General features: G+C 40.1%; 1 protein-coding gene across 4 annotated transcripts; it reads left to right on the top strand.

The window, feature by feature from the left end:
- The first annotated feature begins 1,420 nt into the window (after nucleotides 1–1,420).
- On the top strand, nucleotides 1,421–19,649 carry LOC135113122 (serine/threonine-protein kinase Nek8-like). Of its 4 annotated transcripts, none has more exons than XM_064028181.1 (23): nucleotides 1,421–1,664; nucleotides 2,317–2,529; nucleotides 2,947–3,047; nucleotides 3,782–3,961; nucleotides 4,741–4,948; nucleotides 5,847–6,003; nucleotides 6,564–6,746; nucleotides 7,403–7,544; nucleotides 8,120–8,248; nucleotides 8,395–8,496; nucleotides 8,991–9,112; nucleotides 9,663–9,805; nucleotides 10,133–10,378; nucleotides 11,837–11,972; nucleotides 13,609–13,783; nucleotides 14,613–14,723; nucleotides 15,641–15,745; nucleotides 16,437–16,541; nucleotides 16,742–16,949; nucleotides 17,534–17,639; nucleotides 18,079–18,200; nucleotides 18,908–19,091; nucleotides 19,508–19,649. In XM_064028181.1, the coding sequence occupies exons 2-22, from the start codon at nucleotides 2,319–2,321 to the stop codon at nucleotides 18,988–18,990; spliced, it is 3,075 nt and encodes a 1,024-aa protein (XP_063884251.1). In that variant the 5' UTR covers nucleotides 1,421–1,664; nucleotides 2,317–2,318; the 3' UTR covers nucleotides 18,991–19,091; nucleotides 19,508–19,649. The 4 variants fall into 4 exon arrangements, with proteins under 4 accessions (XP_063884251.1, XP_063884250.1, XP_063884252.1 ...); XM_064028180.1 differs by having other exon boundaries at nucleotides 1,421–1,851; XM_064028182.1 differs by having other exon boundaries at nucleotides 1,421–1,851; nucleotides 19,482–19,619.
- Nucleotides 19,650–19,995: the final 346 nt, after the last annotated feature.

The following is a 19,995-nucleotide window of genomic DNA, read 5'->3' as shown; positions in this document are numbered from 1 at the left end:
CCACATCAAAGTGCCGTTCCTCCACCATCAGACCTCAACTACTCTGTGTACTACTGGACAAAGAACAAGACAAGGTGACTTTCCTTGGGAACAGTAAGATATGGAGGCAGCTGGACACCAAAGAATGCCCTGTAGCAGCCACCTTTACATCACACCAGATCTCATTCAAAGCAGGGTGCAGAAAACAAAATGCTAAGGAAAGAACCGGCAGAAAAACACACACAGTGTCCAGACACCACCTTCATGATCAAACAAGTCAAAATAACATGCAAGCGAAAATAGGACCAGGTATTAATTTAGATTTATGCCATCATACTCTACAACACTAGAAATGTGATTTTTGCATCCCTTGCTGGATTCTAAGAGACTTTATCTCCCTGAATTTCTGTAGGAAATCCATAGTTTTCAAGACAGACATGGGCACTTCCCCAAAAAATTCCCTAGAGAAACTCCTGTAGGATAGGTTAGGTTAGATTAGAACTCCTGAGGGGAGTTGAGGAAAGCGTACTGGCTGTATGCAGTACTTGTGTACTGGCTGTTTCATGTGCTTAATGTGAAAGAGAAAAGGTGGGACTGTGAGGCTGTTTGGATGCGTATGAGAGAATGGGCAAGGAAACATGAAAATATGAATGTTATTTTGCACGAGGACGTGAGAAAGAGAAAGAAAGATTGGAATGTAAAGTTGTCTTTTGGATCCGAGTAAAGTGGGAGAGAGAGAAGGGGTGAGGAAAAAAAAGTGAGTTATTTTGCAAGAGAGAGAGAGAGAGAGAGATGAAAGTGAGATGGGTGAGGATGAAAGGCAAAAATATAGCTTTCATTGTGAATGGGTGAAAGAGATTGAGGCAGTGATGGGCAAGAAAAGTGTGTGCAATTTATTTGAGTAAGCGAGAAAGTAAGTTATTTTCATGTATGTGGATTCCTTGGCTTAAATAGTTTGGTCATTAATTGTAGTTTGTTAGTAAGCTAGCTGAAATATAGTTCAAGCTGTGGGTGAAGACAGTAATTTGAAGATCTAGGTAGTGAAAAGAGAAAATTATAGTGAGATTCCTAAAAAAAAAAAAAAAAAAAAACTATTTGAAGCGATGACGGTGTACGGTTATAATGAATGAGAGGGAGAGAACGTAGACAATCAGCAGGGCAGGACTCAAAGTAGTGGATACAAGCTAGAAAAAATTAGGTTTGGGAAAGTTTGAATTTGGCGCTTAAATAAGTGATACGTGGATACTTTGACAATAACAATTATAATGGCTTATAATTTCGTTTTACACGTTTGTACTTTATTGAATCTTTGTTTTATTTTGTATTATTATAGTATAATATGAGAGTAGTTGGTGCATATTATTGGAAGAGGAAAGACTATTTTGTGGATTGGTTTGGTGCAAGCTCCTGCCAGAGTCGAAGTCGAAGAGGACAGGTACGAACACAACATTGGGAGCGATTGGCACGACAACGCAACCACCGAGATGTAAACAAACCGTTGCTAGGGCCAGCCACCGTGACCATCAGTGAAAAAAAAGTGCCTGAAAAACTACAATTAGGAAAGAAAACACTGGGAAGAGTGAAGAATAACTACCATAAGGAAAGGAAAGTCGTGGAGAAGTGATGAAAAAAAGACAAAACACCACATGAGTTTTGGAGAAAGAAAAAAGAAGAGAAACAGACACGTAAGATTAAAAATAATAATTTTAGAAGACATGCAAAAATCATCTTCCTGACCCCAGCTATCCCTGACCTGATTGTGACCTGACCTGACTTGTGGAAGCTTGAAATGGAACAATTGGTGCAAAAGGCAGAAATGGAGGCGGGGAATAGGTTATGAATAGTGCAGTAAGGAAGCCGTGGGATTTACTGGTGAGTCTGTCTGTGTGTGTGTGTGTGTGTGTGTGTGTGTGTGTGTGTGTGTGTGTGTGTGTGTGTGTGTGTGTGTGTATATTTCAAGTTACTCATGGTTATGTCTCTTTTTATATCTATTTTCTGGAATCAGTTTGTTATGCATCCAGGAGATCAAACAAAATTAAGGTGTTGTGTATAATCTAACCTAACTTAACCGAATTGAACCTAACCTAACCTAGCTGACCTTACCCTAACATAACTAAACTTAACCTAACCTAGCCGACCTTACCTTAACTTAACAAAGCTTAACCTGACCTAACTGAACTTAACATAACTTGACAAAATGAGATTGAACCCAACCCAGCCTAACCTAACCTAACCTAACCCATCCTAGGCAACTCCAGATAGCACCTACGTACACCAGACAATCCCGACACAATCCAATGAACAGTCCAATAACCTTTTCCTTCTGGTTTTCCTTAGCCATGGCCCCGAGTCTGGATGGACCAGTCACCCCCTCCTCCCCAGGCCGCCTTGCCACCCCAAGCACAGACAGGGGCGAGGGGCGGCAGCGGTGGCGGCTCCTCCTCGCGTCATCCAAGGCCAGGCATTTAGAGGCGGTGACTCAAGCTGCCCTGTCATCTGTCATCCTTGTCACCTTCAAGTATGACTCATCGACCTTGGACCATATCCTGGGTAAGTGAGGTGATGGGTCTGGGGGGGGGTTTCTCTCTCTCTCTCTCTCTCTCTCTCTCTCTCTCTCTCTCTCTCTCTCTCTCTCTCTCTCTCTCTCTCTCTCTCTCTCTCTCTCTCTCTCTTGGTATGTCCTTTTTTTTGCTCTCACTAGCTTGGTAATGTGTTCTTCTAAGTGTGGCTGTGTGTGTTCTGGGAGTGGTGTGTTGATGTCTTTGCAGCTGTTCTTCCTAATTCTGCTAATTTGGTAATGTGTTTAAATGTGGCTGTCTGGGTGTTCTTTATGTTACTGATTAATGTGTCTGTTTTTCTTACATCTGCTCTTTTTAATTCTGCTAGCTTAGTGATGTGTTTAAATCTTGCTTTCTGTGTGTGTGCGTGTGTATGTGTGTGTTTTCTGAGTGGAGTGTTGTGCTGCAGGGGAGGTGGGGCGAGGGCTGGCTGGTCGCAAGGTGGAATCCATGGCCATGCTGCTTCATGGCTCAGAGCTGCAGCTTCACCTGTGTGGGCCCGGTGAGAAGGTGAGCAGCATTACTGGGACCAGGTGATGAAGGATTTAAAACACCACCAGGTCTTTGCATATCTAGGCTTTTTTTAATTTGTTTATTTGTTTATTTCACTGCTCTACACTCTGTTTTCATACCACCATTATTTTACAAGTGATTTCAAATAGCACCAGATTTTTACATATCTAGGTTTTTTTTTATTTGTTTATTTATTTATTTATTTATTTATTTATTTATGGCATGTGTCTAGAGCAACAATTTATCAAGCTAAAGGAGGTCACAGCAATCAGATTATAGTATAAACATCACATTTAGATTATATTGTAAACTTGCACCACAGCATACCATTATTAACCCTCAAAAACACACCTATACACACTTAAAGACACCAAAAAAATGCCTACCGTACACACCTAAAACCAACTAAAACACGTAAAAACACAGAAAACCACACCTTTACACACATAAAGACACAGAAACACACCCACACACCTAAACATTTATAAAAAAAACCACACTCAAAAACACATACCTACACACTTATAAATAGATGAAAACACACCTGCACACTTAAAAGCACAAAAATTACACCTAAAAATGCAAAAAAATCTGCTTATGCACATTTAGAAGCACAAAAACACACCTAAAAACAGACAAAAACCTACTTATACACAATTAAAAACACAAAAAACATACCCTATCTCACTCACACATCTGTACCTCCTCTCCTCTCCTCTCTCCTCCTTCAGGTTGTCAGCTCGCACTCAGTCTCCCAGCAGGCATCAGTGAGGGAGTTCTTCAGTGCCCTTGTCAACACTCACCTGGACCGCTCCCTGCTGCACCCTCGCCTTGACTTTCTGGCAGCCCACCCCGCCCACCACCCACAGCACGCCCAGGCCATTGGTGCTGACCTCACTGAGCTGCTGCAGGTGTGTGGTGGTGGTGGTGGTGGTGGTGGTTTATGTTAGTTTTGGTTGTTTGGTGAGGTTAAGTTAAGTTAGTTCAGTTGGGTTATGCTAGTTTGGTTATCTGGTAAGGTTAGATAGTATAGGCTTTGAGTATAGGTGTTTAAAAGAGGAAAAAAGTAGTATTATTATTTATTTGTGTTTCATTATAGGTCAGAGTTTTAAAGGAAGGGAAAAGGTATTATTATTACCATATTCTTTTTTTATTTAGTTATGTTTCAGTATATGTTGGAATTTTAGAGGGAAAAGCATTACTATTAGCATAAACTTTTCTTGTTTACTTGTGTTTCATTATAGACCAGAGTCTTAAAGGAAGAAAAAGCATTATTATTACCATATATTTTCCTTATTTATTTGTGATTCATTATAGATCAGAGTTTTAATTGAGAAAAAGAAATGCTATTATGTACTATTACTTTCATAACCTTCCTTACTTTTTAGAATTATAATTTGCATTTTATATATGTTTTTCTCACGAGTTTGAATGAAGATCCAAATTCAAAAGGAGAAAAAGAAACATCGTTACTTCATAAAACCTTTCTTACCCGCTTCAGGCACCTTTTTCCTTACTCCCTTCCTTCCTTCCTCACTGACCTACCTACTTCCTACAATCCTCATTACACTCATCATTCCATTCCTTACTGACTGACATTCTTCCTTGCTTTCTTACTTCACTCCTTGTTGATATACCACCTTACTGATTAACCTACCTTCCTTCTCTTCTCCCTCACTCCCTTTCTCAGATCCCCGTGCAGCTGATCAAGGACCTGCAGGGGGCGGAGGTTGAGGTGGAGCGGTGGGGGCCGGAGACCACCACTAAGGTACCCCTGGGCCAGCTGTACTTTGACCCCCAGCGGCTGAAGGAGGCACTGAAGACAGCTGGCAGTGGGGCCAAGCAGCGCGTCAAGGACCTGGACCGCGAATATGAGAAGATTAGGGTCATTGGCAAGGGTAAGGAGTGATGATGGTGGTGGTGGTTGTTATTATTAGTTGTATTAGTGGTAGTTGTATGTAGTAATGTTATTATTATTATTATTATTATTATTATTATTATTATTATTATTATTATTATTATTATCATTATTATTATTATTATCATTATTATTTATGAGTAATTTTTTCTAATCTTATTTTTTTTACTAACTCATTTACCAACTTTACATTCTTTACTCATTTACTCTCATAATAACTTAATAATTTTTTTCTCTACTAACTCACTGATACTTTCACTAACTCTCAATTCATTACTAACTCTTGCTTTTTCCCTTACTCTTTCAGTCTTTCCCTAACTCTTACTACTAATCCTTACTAACTCATGAACTCTTACTAACTCCCTCTCTTGTAACGTTCAAACCAGCCAAACTTATCCTACTGTAATGATGACAAAACTTAGCTAAACCCAACATAACATTACCCAAACTAACCCAGCTTAACATGCTGTACCTTTACAAAAACCTTTACAAAATACATGTCAGTAAGAATATTAAAGTTCTTTAGCTAAATATTTTACAAACTCATTCACAAACTTTCAAATCTTTACCAACTCCTTCACTCCCTCACTCCCTCACTCTTCCTTACCTAAAGTAACCTAACCTAGCACACTGTACCTTTACAAAAAAACACTCTTTAACAAAATTTTTCACTAACCCATTCACAAACTTCCAAATCTCTATCACCTCCACTCTTTCACTCCCTCACTCTTCCTTACCTAAAGTAACCTAACCTAACACACTGTACCTTTACAAAAAACACTCTAACAAAATCTTTCACTAACCCATTCACAAACTTCCAAATCTCTATCAACTCCTCCACTCCTCCACTCCCTCACTCCCTCTCGCTGTCACTGCAGGTTCATTTGGCAGCGCTGTGCTGTACCGGCGGCTGAAGGATGAGGCGCTGGTGGTGATCAAGGAAATAAACATGCTGGACCTCTCGGCCTCGGAGCGTCAGATGTCCCTCAATGAGATCAATGTACTGGCGCTACTTGACCATCCCAACATTGTCAGGTGTGTGTGTGTGTGTGTGTGTGTGTGTGTGTGTGTGTGTGTGTGTGTGTGTGTGTGTGTTGGTGTTTTTATGTCTTCTGATTGTCCGTTTTTGGACTTGTCACTTTTTTTCTTTTTTTCTGTCTGTTTTTGTGTATCTTTTTTATCTCTTTTTATTTTTTCTTATGTCTTATACATTTAATTTCTCTCTCTCTCTCTCTCTCTCTCTCTCTCTCTCTCTCTCTCTCTCTCTCTCTCTCTCTCTCTCTCTCTCTCTCTCTCTCTCTCTCTCTCTCTCTCTCTCTCTCTCTCTCTCTCTCTCTCTCTCCCTCTCTCTCTCTCTCTCTCTCTCTCTCTCTCTCTCTCTCTTCCCCTTTTTGTTCACCTCATTTCAATATCATATGAATAGATAGACAACTCCTCACCTCTCTCCCTTTCTAGGCAGGTGTGATGCAGGTAATGGTATGGGAAAGAGAGAAAAAACTGGTAATTGCTGGCTTGGTGTATAGATAGATATATAGATAGATAAATAGACAGATAGACAGACCACCTCTCATCTCCCTCCCTTTCTTTCCCCCCAGCTACATGGACAGCTTCGAGAGGGACACCATTCTGTGCATTGAGATGGAGTACGCTGACGGGGGGAGCCTGGCGCAGTACCTGACGCAGAGGGTGAAACGCATTGATGAGAGGGAGGTGCTGGCCATCTTCCACCAAATAACAGCCGCCATCGCCCACATGCACCACCACCACATCCTGCACCGGTGAGGGAGGGGGAGTGTTTTGTTCCTGCTTTTGTCTGCTTGTGTCTTGTGTCCGAGTGATTCTTGCCCTTGATATGTTTGGTCGGGTTTGTTGAGTTTTGTTTAGTTTGTTTGGTTTGGTTAGGTTGTGTGAGGTTATTTGGTGGGGTTCGGTTAGGCTAGGTTCGTTTGATTAGTTTATGTTGTGTTAGTTGGGTTATGTTATGTGAAGTTATTTGGTAGATTAGGTTAGGGTAGATTTTGTTAGGTTAGGTTTGTTGGGTTGTTAGGTTAGTTTGGTTTGGTTATTTTAGATATGGTTATTTGGTGAGGTTAGATTGAACAAGGTTAGTTTAGTTAGGTCAGGTTTGGTTATTTGATGAAGTTATGTTCAGCTAGGTTACTTAAGTTGGGGTTATGTTATGTTAGGTTAGGGTATGTTAGTTGTACATGTATGTCACACATTCTTGTGCTTTCATAGGAAGTCAGAACAGCTAACTTCCAAGGAGGTTAGATTAATGTAAGTTAAGTTAGCTTAGATCTGTATGTCACTTACTCTCCTGCCCTCACAGGGACCTCAAGGTTGCTAACATCTTTCTGACTAAGGAGGGGCAGGTCAGGCTAGGTCAGGTTAGATTTTCTGTACACATGACTTACTCACTCTCACATCCTGCCAGTGACCTGAAGACGGCCAACATCTTCCTGACCAAGGAGGGGCAGGTCAAAGTGGGCGACTTTGGCATCAGCAAGATGATGAGCACCCAGTCTGTGCACGCCCACACAGTCCTCGGCACACCTTACTACATCAGTCCTGAGATGGTGGGTGTGTGGGGGTGTACACTGTTACTGTCCTTTTGGAGAAAGAATCTCAGTGAGACCTCAGTGTTCAATTGGCAGCCCTGCTCCCAACTCACCTGCTGCTGGAGTGAAGCTCCCTTAAGAAATAATTTTATTTCTTCACTTAGCTCAACAGTTACACAAGTTAGGCAAATTTTGTTCCCATCCACAAACGAAGCAGTATTTGTTTAACCTTCATAGTGTTAAAAGGAAGTAATTATGGGAAGTATAAGTTAAGGAATAAAATTTTATTGTTCATGCATCACTTTGTTTATATTCATTATGTCCAGCCATGATGAAGTTATGCTTAAAATTAAACATGTTTTCTTGAACATAAACTACTGAATATGATAGTGCTTTCAGATCTTGCATGAAAATTTATATCAAAGAGAAAAGGAAAGATTTCTATGATTATCTCGGTGTAATAGTGGTAGTAACATCAGTAACAGTAGTAGTAGCAGTAGGAATAGCAGCGCCAGTAATAGAACTCACATAACAATAGTAGTGGCAGTAGCATCAATAACGTAACGCTGACTCAATGCTCTGTGTGTGTGCAGTGTGAGGGGAAGGAGTACGATGAGAAGAGTGACATCTGGGCGCTGGGCTGCATCCTCTACGAGATGGCCTGTCTGCAGAAGACCTTTGAAGGCTCCAACCTGCCAGCCCTTGTCAACAAGATCATGAAGGTGAGGGGGAGAGAGAGAGAGAGAGAGAGAGAGAGAGAGAGAGAGAGAGAGAGAGAGAGAGAGAGAGAGAGAGAGAGAGAGAGAGAGAGAGAGAGAGAGAGAGAGAGAGAGAGCAGTTACTGATAGCCTCTCCCCTTCACTCCCAGGGTCAGTTTGCTCCAATCCGCGGCAACTACTCCCCGGGCTTCAAGCAACTGGTGCGTGACCTGTTGCAGCGTGACCCGGAGTTCAGACCCACGGCGGAAGAGGTCAGGTTGGGTTAGGTTAAGGTTAGGTTTATCACTATTGCACTACATCTTTCACTTGTCATTTTATTCATTCATTAGTTTTATCTACTTCCTAACATTATTTATTTATTTATTTATTCATTCATTTATTCATTCATTCTTTCATTTTTCATTCTGTCAACATATTTACTTATTTACTTGTTTATTTATTTGTTTATTTATCAATTAATTGATCATTTACTTATTTATGTTTTGTTGTTAGTATAATTTTTCTCTCTAATTACTTATGAACTTATTGATTCATTTACTTATTCATTTATTTATTCTATTTACTTATTCGTTTACTCATTTACTTATTCATTTATCACTTCTGTGTATTTCTTTATATACTTACATATTCATCTATTTATATATATATTTTTTTATTTACTTACTGAAGGATTGATTTTTCATCTGTCACTTTCCTACCTTTCCTCTCACCACTCTACCTCACAGCCACCACCTCCTCCCCTCAGGTGCTAAATGAGCGGCTGCCAGAGCTGCTGGCCCAGGTGTGCTGTGAGGGCATGGACGCCGAGGAGGTGAGTGAGCAGCTGCGGCACTCCATCGAGGTGGCCCGCCAGACTCAGGTGTCCAGGTGAGTGCAAGGTGTTCTGATGAGAGATGAAGGCTTGTACTTTCTCTTACCCTTATTCTGTCCACCATTATAAATTTATCGTAATTTTTCAGGTGAACTCTAGAACTTCCTGCCTGCTGCTATATTTCCCCCTTCCTACCACATGCATTCTTTCAAGATGGATGTTTCAAGACACTTATCCTCCAACTTTTGATAACCTATTTGGCTCTTCTCTACTTGGACTGGCACCTCAGTGGGCCTTCTTTTGATACTTACTTTTTATTACTCTATGCTGGAACTTCTTGCATAAAAAAGATATATTACTTCTTCCTTTACTTTCATGTACTGACATCCTAACTCGTCCAAAACTCTTTTACTTTATTAAATTATCTTTCCACATCTCTATATGATCCCTAGCCTTCCTTTACTTCCACCTGCTGATATCCTAACTCAGTTCGTTCTTACTTTACTTCCTTTAAAATCAACAATTGCTCTCTCCCCATCTCTCTGTAATCCTTCTCCTTTGCTTCCTCCCAGTGACATCCTAACCCACCCAGCTCTCCCCCAACAGGTCCTCCCGGCCGCCGCGCTCTGTTGTGTATCACCTCAAGGTGTACGACTCCTCCATCAGCATCAACCCTGTCCCGCTGCCAGCCAGGACCAGGGTCAAGGAGGTTGCTGTCTCAAACACCCATGTGGTTTTGTTGACCTCAGGTGGGTGGTGGTATTGGTGGTGGTGAAAGGATATGAAGGAAGTAAGGTATTGGTAATTTTGTTTGTTTTGATGTCTGGTGCTTGTTTATTTGATTTTTTTCATGTTTGTTTATTTGAATGGTTTGTTTTTGGTGTTTATTTGAATTTTGTGCTTTTTTTGTTTGTTTATTTAAATTGTGCGTATTTTTGTGTTTTAACCTAGTTCTTGTTATATGTAGGTTCATGTTTAAGTGACAGCCCTAAATGTGGAAGGTTTTCTCACTGCGAGAAAAACCCACATTTACACAGGCTTCCCAACAAGGTTCAACTGAGTCCTCTCCCTGACAGAGTGCCTCGTTTACACCTGGGGCGAGGGGAAGAAAGGGCAGCTGGGACATGAGGCCCTGGAGGTGTGGCGGGGCCGGCCAGGGGTGGTGGAGGCCCTGCGGGGGAAGGCCATCACCAGGGTGTGTGCGGGGGATGGCTTCTCAGTCTTTGCCTCAGATAATGGGATTGTCATGACGTGTGGTGATGGAACCTTTGGCTGTCTGGGGCACAATGACTGGAACAGCTCCACTAAACCCAAGCTGATTGGTGAGTTAGCTTGTGTTTGTATTACTGTGTGTGTGTGTGTGTGTGTGTGTGTGTGTGTGTGTGTAAGGTCCTTTATATATATATATATATATATATATATATATATATATATATATATATATATATATATATATATATATATATATATATATATATATATATATATATATATATATATATATATATATATATATATATATATATATATATATATATATATATATATATATATATATATATATATATATATATATATATATATATATACATATATATATATATATATATATATATATATATATATATATATATATATATATATATATATATATATATATATATATATATACATATATATATATATATATATATATATATATATATATATATATATATATATATATATATATATATATATATATATATATATATATATATATATATATATATATATATTGTTTAAATGTAAGTGAGGAAGTTTTTAGAATTTTGTTTATGTGTTTGTGTGTGTGTGTGTGTGTGTGTGTGTGTGTGTGTGTGTGTGTGTGTGTGTGTGTGTGTGTGTGTGTGTGTACTATTATAAAAAAACATAAGAAGATAAGGGAAACTGCAGGAAGCCATGAGGCCTACACGTGGCAGTCCCTATACAAAACATTCCTACCTATCTCCACCTATCATCCCCATCCATAGATTTGTCTAATCTTTTATAGCTCCTTAAAGATGCAGCACTAACAACCTGACTACTGTGTGTGTGTGTGTGTGTGTGTGTGTGTGTGTGTGTGTGTGTGTGTGTGTGTGTGTGTGTGTGTGTGTGTGTGTGTGTGTGTGTGTGTGTGTGAAACGTTTGACTGTCTAGGGTGCAATGATTGGAGGAGCTCAGTTAAACGTAAGCTGACTGGTGAGTTGGTTTGTGTGTATGAGTGGAAGTAAGTAACATGATGAACTATTATGATTCTTTATCTCTTTACAGTTGCTCTAAACATCACCCCTATTCACTCAATTGCTCCCAAACACCTCTCTAAAAATACCTTAAAACCCTAAAATCATCCCAAACCACCTCAACACATCCCAAAATATTCCCAAAAGCCATCCCAAAACATCCCAAAACACTTCAAAACACTCCGAAACACTTCAGAACACCCCAAAATACCCCAAAATACTCAAAACACTTCAAAACACCTCAAAACACTTCAAAACACTCCAAATATCCCAAAGCACTCCTGAACAGCCCCAAACACCCCATAATCACCCACTTATCACCCCAATCACCCTCATATCACACATAGTAATCCTACACTCACCCGTATACTATCAATCATCCCATGTCATCCCTAACAGTCACTCCCACACAGTCACCCACACATAGTCACCCATACAGTCATCCATCATAGTCACCCCTACAGTCACCTCATGCAGCCTTCCTTACACAATCACTCCTACACAGTCACCCCATTGCAGAGAGGTTGTTGGCGGTGGACGTGTGTGGCATCAGCTGTGGGTCGCATCATGTGGTGGTGGTGGCGGCAGATGGGGTGGTGTTTGCCTGGGGGAGGGGTGAGGGAGGCAGGCTGGGCACCGGAGCAGAGGACGACGCGTGGGTCTTGTTGTTTTGTCTTGCCTTGTCTTGTTTTGTTGTGTTTCCTTCCGGTTCTCTTAATGCTCTGAGTCTGTTGTGTTTTCTTTGTTTCTTTCTCCTTCCCTTATGATTTGAATCTTCCTTTTTCTTTGTTTCTCTTTCTCTTCCTTTTTCTTTCTCTTTCCTTCTCTTCTACTTTGAGTGTATTGCATTTTCTTTCTTTTCCCTTTCTCTTCCTTTTTCTTTCTCCTTTTGTAGTTTGAATCTCCTTTTTCTTTTCTTTCTTTCTTTCTCCTTCTCTTCTGCTTTGAATCTCTTCCTTTTTCTCTCTCTTTCTCCTTCTCTTCTGCTTTTAATGTTCTATCTTTTGTTTTTTATGTTTTTTGTGTTTCATCATTTCTTTTTTAAATTGTTATGTACTTTTATTTATTTTGTTTGTTTTTTTCTTTCCCTTTCTCTTCTGCTCTTAACCTTCATTCTTTTCTTTTGTGTTTTATCTTTTGTTGTTTTTTTCCCTTTCTCCACTTTTAATCTCCTGTTTTCTGCCTTGTATGTTTATCTTTTGTAATTTATTTTCATAGTTTTAATTTATTTTTTTTTATGGTTCTATATTGATTTTCTCTTTCAGCTTTTTTTGTGTTTATCTTTCTTTTTTTTTTGTCTTCCTGCTTCCACCTTTCATGTTTTATCTTTATTTATTTATTTTTTTATTTCTAGTTTCTCCATGATGCTTTTTTTTTTAGTAGTATTGTTTTATTTTAATTTTTTGTTTTTTTTTAGTTTTGTTGTGATGTTTTTTTTTAATTAATTTATCTTTTTTTATTATCATTTTTCTCCTGCTCCTCATCTTTCTTCTTCTCTGCGCACCTTTCTTCTCCTCACGCACGCATTCATATAGAAATTCACGCACCTGTATGCAGATTTAGTCATTTCCACGCGCACAAGCACTCACGAATTCATCCTCTGGCTTTGTGTAAATTTTCAAGCGCAGAGAGAGAGAGAGAGAGAGAGAGAGAGAGAGAGAGAGAGAGAGAGAGAGAGAGAGAGAGAGAGAGAGAGAGAGAGAGAATAAACAAAATAAAAATATAGGAACAGCAATATATTTCTCTTTCATCACTAGTTAGCAAAAATGAAGGAGAATGAAGAAAAAAAGAGATGAAGGAAACAAAATGTGCTAATAAGAATCAAGAAGAAAAACTATGAAAATAATTTAAAGAGAGAGATGAGAAAAAAGAAGATAAATATGGGAAGAGAAGTACCTTACGATTGTGATATATTTCTCACTCATCACGAACTAGCAAAAAAATATAAAGGGAAGATGAGGAAAAGAATGAAAGAAGAAAAGAGAATAAATTAGTAAGCAAAATTTGTGAAGAAAAGCTAAGAAAAGCTATGAGAGAGAGAGAGAGAGAGAGAGAGAGAGAGAGAGAGAGAGAGAGAGAGAGAGAGAGATAAGACTAAAAATTAAGAAGAAAGAGAGAGAGGAGAAAACCGAAGAAATAAACAAGAAAAAAACAAAAAACAAATCTAGCAACAAAACCTGGAAAAAAAATCAAATGAGAGAGAAAGAAGGAAAAAAAATTAAAATAGAAACACCTAACCTAACCTAAACTAATTTAATCTAACCCAACCTGTTTCCTTCGCCACATCATAGGTGCCACCCTACGGAGATCGAGCTGCCCCTGGAGGTGGTGGTGACCAGTGTGCGGTGTGGAGGTGATGGCACGCTGCTGGTGACAGATCAGGGCGGCCTCCTAGCGTGTGGCAACAACACGTACAACAAGCTCGGACTGAACCAGGCACCGGGACTCTTCTCTATCAATTTCAAGGTGCGTATGAGTGTCTGGGTTAGGTTAGGTGAGGTTGGGTTGGGTTTGTTTTGTTTTAGTTAGATTGGGTAAAGTTGGGTGAGGTTTGGTTTGGTTAGGGTTTGGTTTAGTTTGGTTTGGTTTGCTATGGTTTGGTTTGGTTTGGTGAGGTGAAGTGAGGTTTGGGTTGGGTTGAGTTAGATGAGAAGTTAGGTTAGATCTTGTGTAAACTATTTTATTCATCAACAAACAGCGAAGCAAACACAAAAAAAAAGACTTGTCACTGTTTATTTTCCTTTGTATATTCCTTTGTATATCCCATCACACAGTTATATAGATACACAACACCACACATTTACCTCAAGAATACAAATAATATATTGAATCCACCTACCAATATACCAGGCTGGCAACTACACACACACACACACACACACACACACACACACACACACACACACACACACACACACACACACACACACACACACACACACACACACACACACACACACACACACACACACACACACACACACACACACAAACACACACACACACACACACACACTCATAGCCCCATCAACCCCTGGGGGAAAAGAACAGCACTTAATCTACTAAAAATACACAAAAAATACACCTTTGGGTCATTATTACAACCAAAACCCATGTAAACTAGCATCTCACTGGATCTTTATTTACACCTCCATTTATATCCTAAGCCAGAACCCCTCACATAAAAAAAAATAAATAAATAAAAGCTTCACAATTTCCAAGCACACCACCACCACCACCACCACCACCACCACCACCACCACCACCACCACCTCCTCCTTCTCCTCTATTACAGAAGGACGTTCCCAAGGCGCTTGTGGCCACGAGAGTGAGAAGCATTGGGTGTCGTGTAGTGGATGTAGCAATGGGACCGTCACACACTGCCGTGCTGACTGAGATGGGACAGGTGAGGGCTGGGAGGCTGGGAAATGAAGGGAGGGGAGGTAGGGAGGCTGAGAAATAAAGTGAGAGAAAACAGAGAGAGAGATTAAGGTTGAAAAATGGAAAGGAAAATAAGAAAGTAGGAAAAGAGAAATGATAAGTTGACAAGATGATTAGGAAAGGATAGGAAAGAAAATGATTGTTTGATTAGGAGGAATGAATAAGTAGATGAGGATAAACAGTGAGAGATAAAGAGGATAGGAATAAAGGAAAGAGAAATGATAGGTTAAGAAGAGAGAGAAAGGGAAGAACTTGAAAGGGAATGACTGTATGAGAGGAATAAAGAGAAGAATAGGAAGAACTTGAGAGATGGGATGATTAGAAATAAAGGGAAGGGTAACTAGGAAGGGAATGGATAGGAAGATGGGGAAGGAGAAGTGATGGGCAAGGAAATTAGAGAAGAAAATTATTGATTGGGAGAGTGTGTGATGTGTAAATGAAATGGAAGAAATGAGGAAGGAGGAAATAAAGAAGTAAAAGAGAGACAGACGAGGAAATAAAGGAGATAGAGGTGGGGATTAAATGTGAGGAAAAATAGGAAAGAATAAAAAGTAAGAGAAGAAGAAACAAAGAAGAGATTAGAAGTGAAAGGAAAGAAGGAAATAGATGACAAAAAAAAACAACATAAAACACAGGAAGGAGAAGAGAAAAACAGGATGAAATAGAATCAAAAGATGAAAACAATAACAGGAATAGAGATATGTAACTGAAGGGAAGAAGAACAGAAAAAATAGAAGGAAGAGATGAAGAAGAAGAGAAAGAAAAGATGGAATGAAGATTATACTTAACATTTTTTCCCTTCCCAACCCTTACCTCACCTCACCTCTTCTCCCCTTCCCTTCCCTTCCCTTCCCTTCCCTTCCCATTCCTTCCCCCCATCAGGTGCTTACGTTTGGCCGTAATTATGAGGGGCAGCTGGGTCGAGGCAACACCAGATCAACCTCCCGTCCTGTCCTTGTGCGCGGAATGGCCAATAAAGTCGTTACTGTGAGTGTGTCTTAGTTTGTTTGTGTTTGTATGCTCTCTCTCTCTCTCTCTCTCTCTCTCTCTCTCTCTCTCTCTCTCTCTCTCTCTCTCTCTCTCTCTCTCTCTCTCTCTCTCTGACTATGAAGAAATATTATGGTAAGAGTTGGTAGATGATAATAATAATAATGATGATAATGATGATGATTTATGGGAAATGGAAAGTATTTATTCATTTTTATATTTAAAAAATTTTTTTTTAAATATAGGTGGTACTGCTACTATTACCACTACTATGATAATGATAATGATAATAATAATGTTGACTATACAGTACTGATGATGACAATGGTGGTGATGGTGATGATATTAATGATTATGATGTTATGATGGTGATGATGGTGATAATAATGATGATGATAGCAATGATGATAATAATGGTGATGATGATTTTACTAACAGGGATAATGATGACAGTAATTATGATAAGGGTGGTGTTAATAACCACAATGATAATATAACAACAACAACACTAATAATAACAACAATAATAACAATACCAACAACAATAACAGCAATGATAATAACAGTATTCAGGACAGCATAGATGATAATGATGATGATGCTGACAATAACAATAACAATAACAACACTAACGATAACAATAACAACAACAATAACACTGGTGATAATAACAACATTCATTATGGCACAGATGATCCAGTGTGGCTCCACGTACACTGTGGCTGGCACCATGGAGAACGCACTCTTCCTATGGGGCACCCGAGCCGTGAGCCCCCTGACCAGGCCCAACACTCAGGTAACCAGGCACTCCTAGCCAGTACCCTCACCTCACCTGCCCCCCCCCCTCTCTCTCCCTCTTTCTCTCTCTCTCTCTCTCTCTCTCTCTCTCTCTCTCTCTCTCTCTCTCTCTCTCTCTCTCTCTCTCTCTCTCTCTCTCTCTCTCTCTCTCTCTCTGTGGAGTGTTTTTTGTAATGAATATTCTCTGGGGTGCCACAGGAGGGGTTCACCAACAACTGGGGGCAGCGCAGCGTGTTGGGTTCAGCCGTGGGAAGCACCGCCAGCACCACTAGCACCACAGCTAGCAGCAGCTGCAGCAGCAGCAGCAGTGGTGATGGTGGTGGTGGTGGTGGTGCTGGTAGCAAGGAGGCAGGAGGTGATGGGAAGGAGGAGAAGGCTGGCAGTGCTGGTGGTAGTAGTGCTGGTGGTGAGTGTTGCTACTGTTGTTGTTGTTGTTGTTGTTGTTGTTGTTGTTGTGGTTGATACTTAAGTGATGATACTTAATGTTTACTACAATACCTTTACTTGATTTATCGTAATATATTTCTAAAGGTTACATAGATAATTTTTCAAGTTTGTTTAACCTAACCTAACCTTGTGTGCCTTGTACAAGTTAATGAGTGACTACTACTTCTACTCATGAAAGCCTAACACATAGAGGATCATGACAGTGACCCATGCTACTACTACTACTACTACTACTACTACTACTACTACTACTACTACTACTACTACTACTACTACTACTATTACTACTACTACTACTACTACTACTATTACTACTACTACTACTCACCATAACCTAGCACACAGAAGAAATCATACAATAATCACACCACTATTACTACTACTGCTACTACTATTACCACTACTACTGCTACCACTACTTTTACTACTATTACTATTGACCATCATAACATAAAACACAGGGGAAAGTAGCACAATAATAATAATGATACTAATACTGCTGTTACTACCACCACCACCACCACCACCACCACCACCACACAGGCGGGGCGAGGACTGGCAGCAGCAGTGAAGGCGAGGCGTCACAGCGGCGGCACTACCGGAACATTGACATGAGGGATGTGCTGCTGCAGCCACAGGAGATACTGGCGTAAGTCGGCGTGCACACACACACACACACACACACACACACACACACACACACACACACACACACACACACACACACACACACACACACACACACACACACACACTAACACTCTATTTCTGTTTTTCCTTTGTGATTTTAAACTCTTAATTCTCTCTCTCTCTCTCTCTCTCTCTCTCTCTCTCTCTCTCTCTCTCTCTCTCTCTCTCTCTCTCTCTCTCTCTCTCTCTCTCTCTCTCTCTCTCTCAATTTTACCTCTAATAACTCTAATTTCCTCTCCTCTTCCTCTCCATCTCTCTGTTTCTAATCCTCTCTCCTCTCTGTCCCTTTCTCTCAGTCTTGCCTCTAATAACTTTTCAATTCTGTCTCCTCTCCCTCTCAGTCTTGCATCTAACAGCCCTCTAATGCCCTCTCTCTCCTCTCTGCCTCCCTTCCCCAGGTTGTACGCCTCCCATGCTCAGATCAGCAAGGGGGAGACACTCAGCCTCTCCAGCATCCACTGCCAGAACCAGAGCATCTTCCTGGTGGTGGACACAACAGTTCCCCTCCCAGAGCTGGCATGTGAGTCTGCTTACCTTGTATTTGCCTTTAGTTGTGATGTCAGGGAAAGAATCTATGCTCATACTGCCCCATGTCTCTATCTGCTGTCATCTTGCCTGGCCTTGATGTTATGAGTATTTTTTTGTCTGCGCCGTATTCTTGATTAGACGGTTTTGTGTGTTGACTGCTCTGTGGAGAACTGTTTTCATTTTCCTTTTTTTTCTTTTCTTTTTTTTGTTTTTCCTCCTTTTTTTATCTTCTCTCCTTTTTTCTCCTTTTTGTCCTTTTTTTCCTTCCTTTTCCATTTTTTGTCTTTTCCCTTTTTTGTCCTTTTTTACTTTTTTCCTTTCCTACTTTTTTCCCTTTTTTTCTTTTTCCCCTCCTAGTGTCCCTTGTATCCCACATCACAATATCATTTCCCTAAAGCTTTTTCAATCCTTCTGTTAGTCAGTATACCACAATTAAGTCTCTCTCTCTCTCTCTCTCTCTCTCTCTCTCTCTCTCTCTCTCTCTCTCTCTCTCTCTCTCTCTCTCTCTCTCTCTCTCTCTCTCTCTCTCTCTCTCTCTCTCTCTCTGTCTCCTAGCTTTGCCTTTCACCTCCTCCTCCTCCTCCTCCTCCTCCTATTTTTTTCTTTATTCAGAGAAAGAGGTAGAGAAATTCAGATTTAAACATTTTCTTTAACCTCTTCTTCCTTTCTCATCCTCCTCCTCCTCCTCCTCCTCCACAGTTCCCTCCTGTCTGACATGGAAGGAGCGAAGAAGGACAAGGGAGATCAGAAGGAGACAAAGGAAGAAGCAGGGAAGAAGATGAAGGAAGAGGAAGGGGAGGAGAATGATGATGATGAAGATGACGACGATGATGACGATGATGATGATGACTCAAACAAGGATCTGAATGACAGCATGGGACCTGTAAGTGTTTTTATTGTTTTTATTTATTTATTATTTATTTATTTATTAAGTTTTTTTTTTTTTTTTTTTTTTTTTAGGTTTTCAAATTTTTTACTTTATTTTTCTAATGTTAGTTTTGATTTTGTCTTTTTTATCTTTTTATTTATTTTTTTTTAAATGTTTTTAGTATTTGTTTTCCTTTTTAATTTGTTTTATTTACTGTCATTTTGTTCATGTTTTATGTATTTTTGTTTTTTTCATCCTTATTTCTATTTTATCTTTTTCTATGGTTGTTTTCTTTTTATACTTATTTTTATTTGCTGTCATTTTCTTATCTTTTATTTATTTTTGTCTTTTCTTCATATTATTATCGTTTTTTTCTATGGCTGTTTTCTTTTTATTCCCCTTTAGTAACCTCCAGTCCCTCTCTCCCTGAGGTCCCCGACTGGCTGAAGGCAGAGCTGGCTGAGGCGGAGCAGATGGAGAGCAACAACAAGAAGAAGGGGAAGGCCGGCAAGGCAGCATCCCGGCCCCAGCACCGCCCCCACCAGCCCCCCACCAAGCACCCCCCCGCTAAAGGTACAAGACTCCCCATCATGCACCTCCACCCCTCCACCACCACCTCCACTCACCACCACAGGGGAAGGGCAGTGAGCAGGCTGTATCGTGAGTGACCTGACCTCTCTTGATAGCTGGCTGGCTTGAGATGTGACCTACCTTGACCCCTGGCTTTATACAGTTGGCTGAATGTCACTGATTCTTCGTACCCAGCTGGCCCTGTGTATGTGTAAGGCTAAGCTGATCTAGAAGCCATGGTGTCTTCCTCCTCTACTCTTTAGAAAGCTGTATTCATAAACTTGCCACTTTTCTGTCTATCTATCTACATACCAGGCCAGCAGTCACACAGTAGGTTAACCAGACAAAG

The sequence above is a fragment of the Scylla paramamosain genome, chromosome 25, assembly GCF_035594125.1.
Source record: "Scylla paramamosain isolate STU-SP2022 chromosome 25, ASM3559412v1, whole genome shotgun sequence".
Taxonomy (NCBI): domain Eukaryota; kingdom Metazoa; phylum Arthropoda; class Malacostraca; order Decapoda; family Portunidae; genus Scylla; species Scylla paramamosain.
Note: the sequence above shows the minus strand (reverse complement) of the source record. Positions and strands in the feature narration are given on the sequence as shown.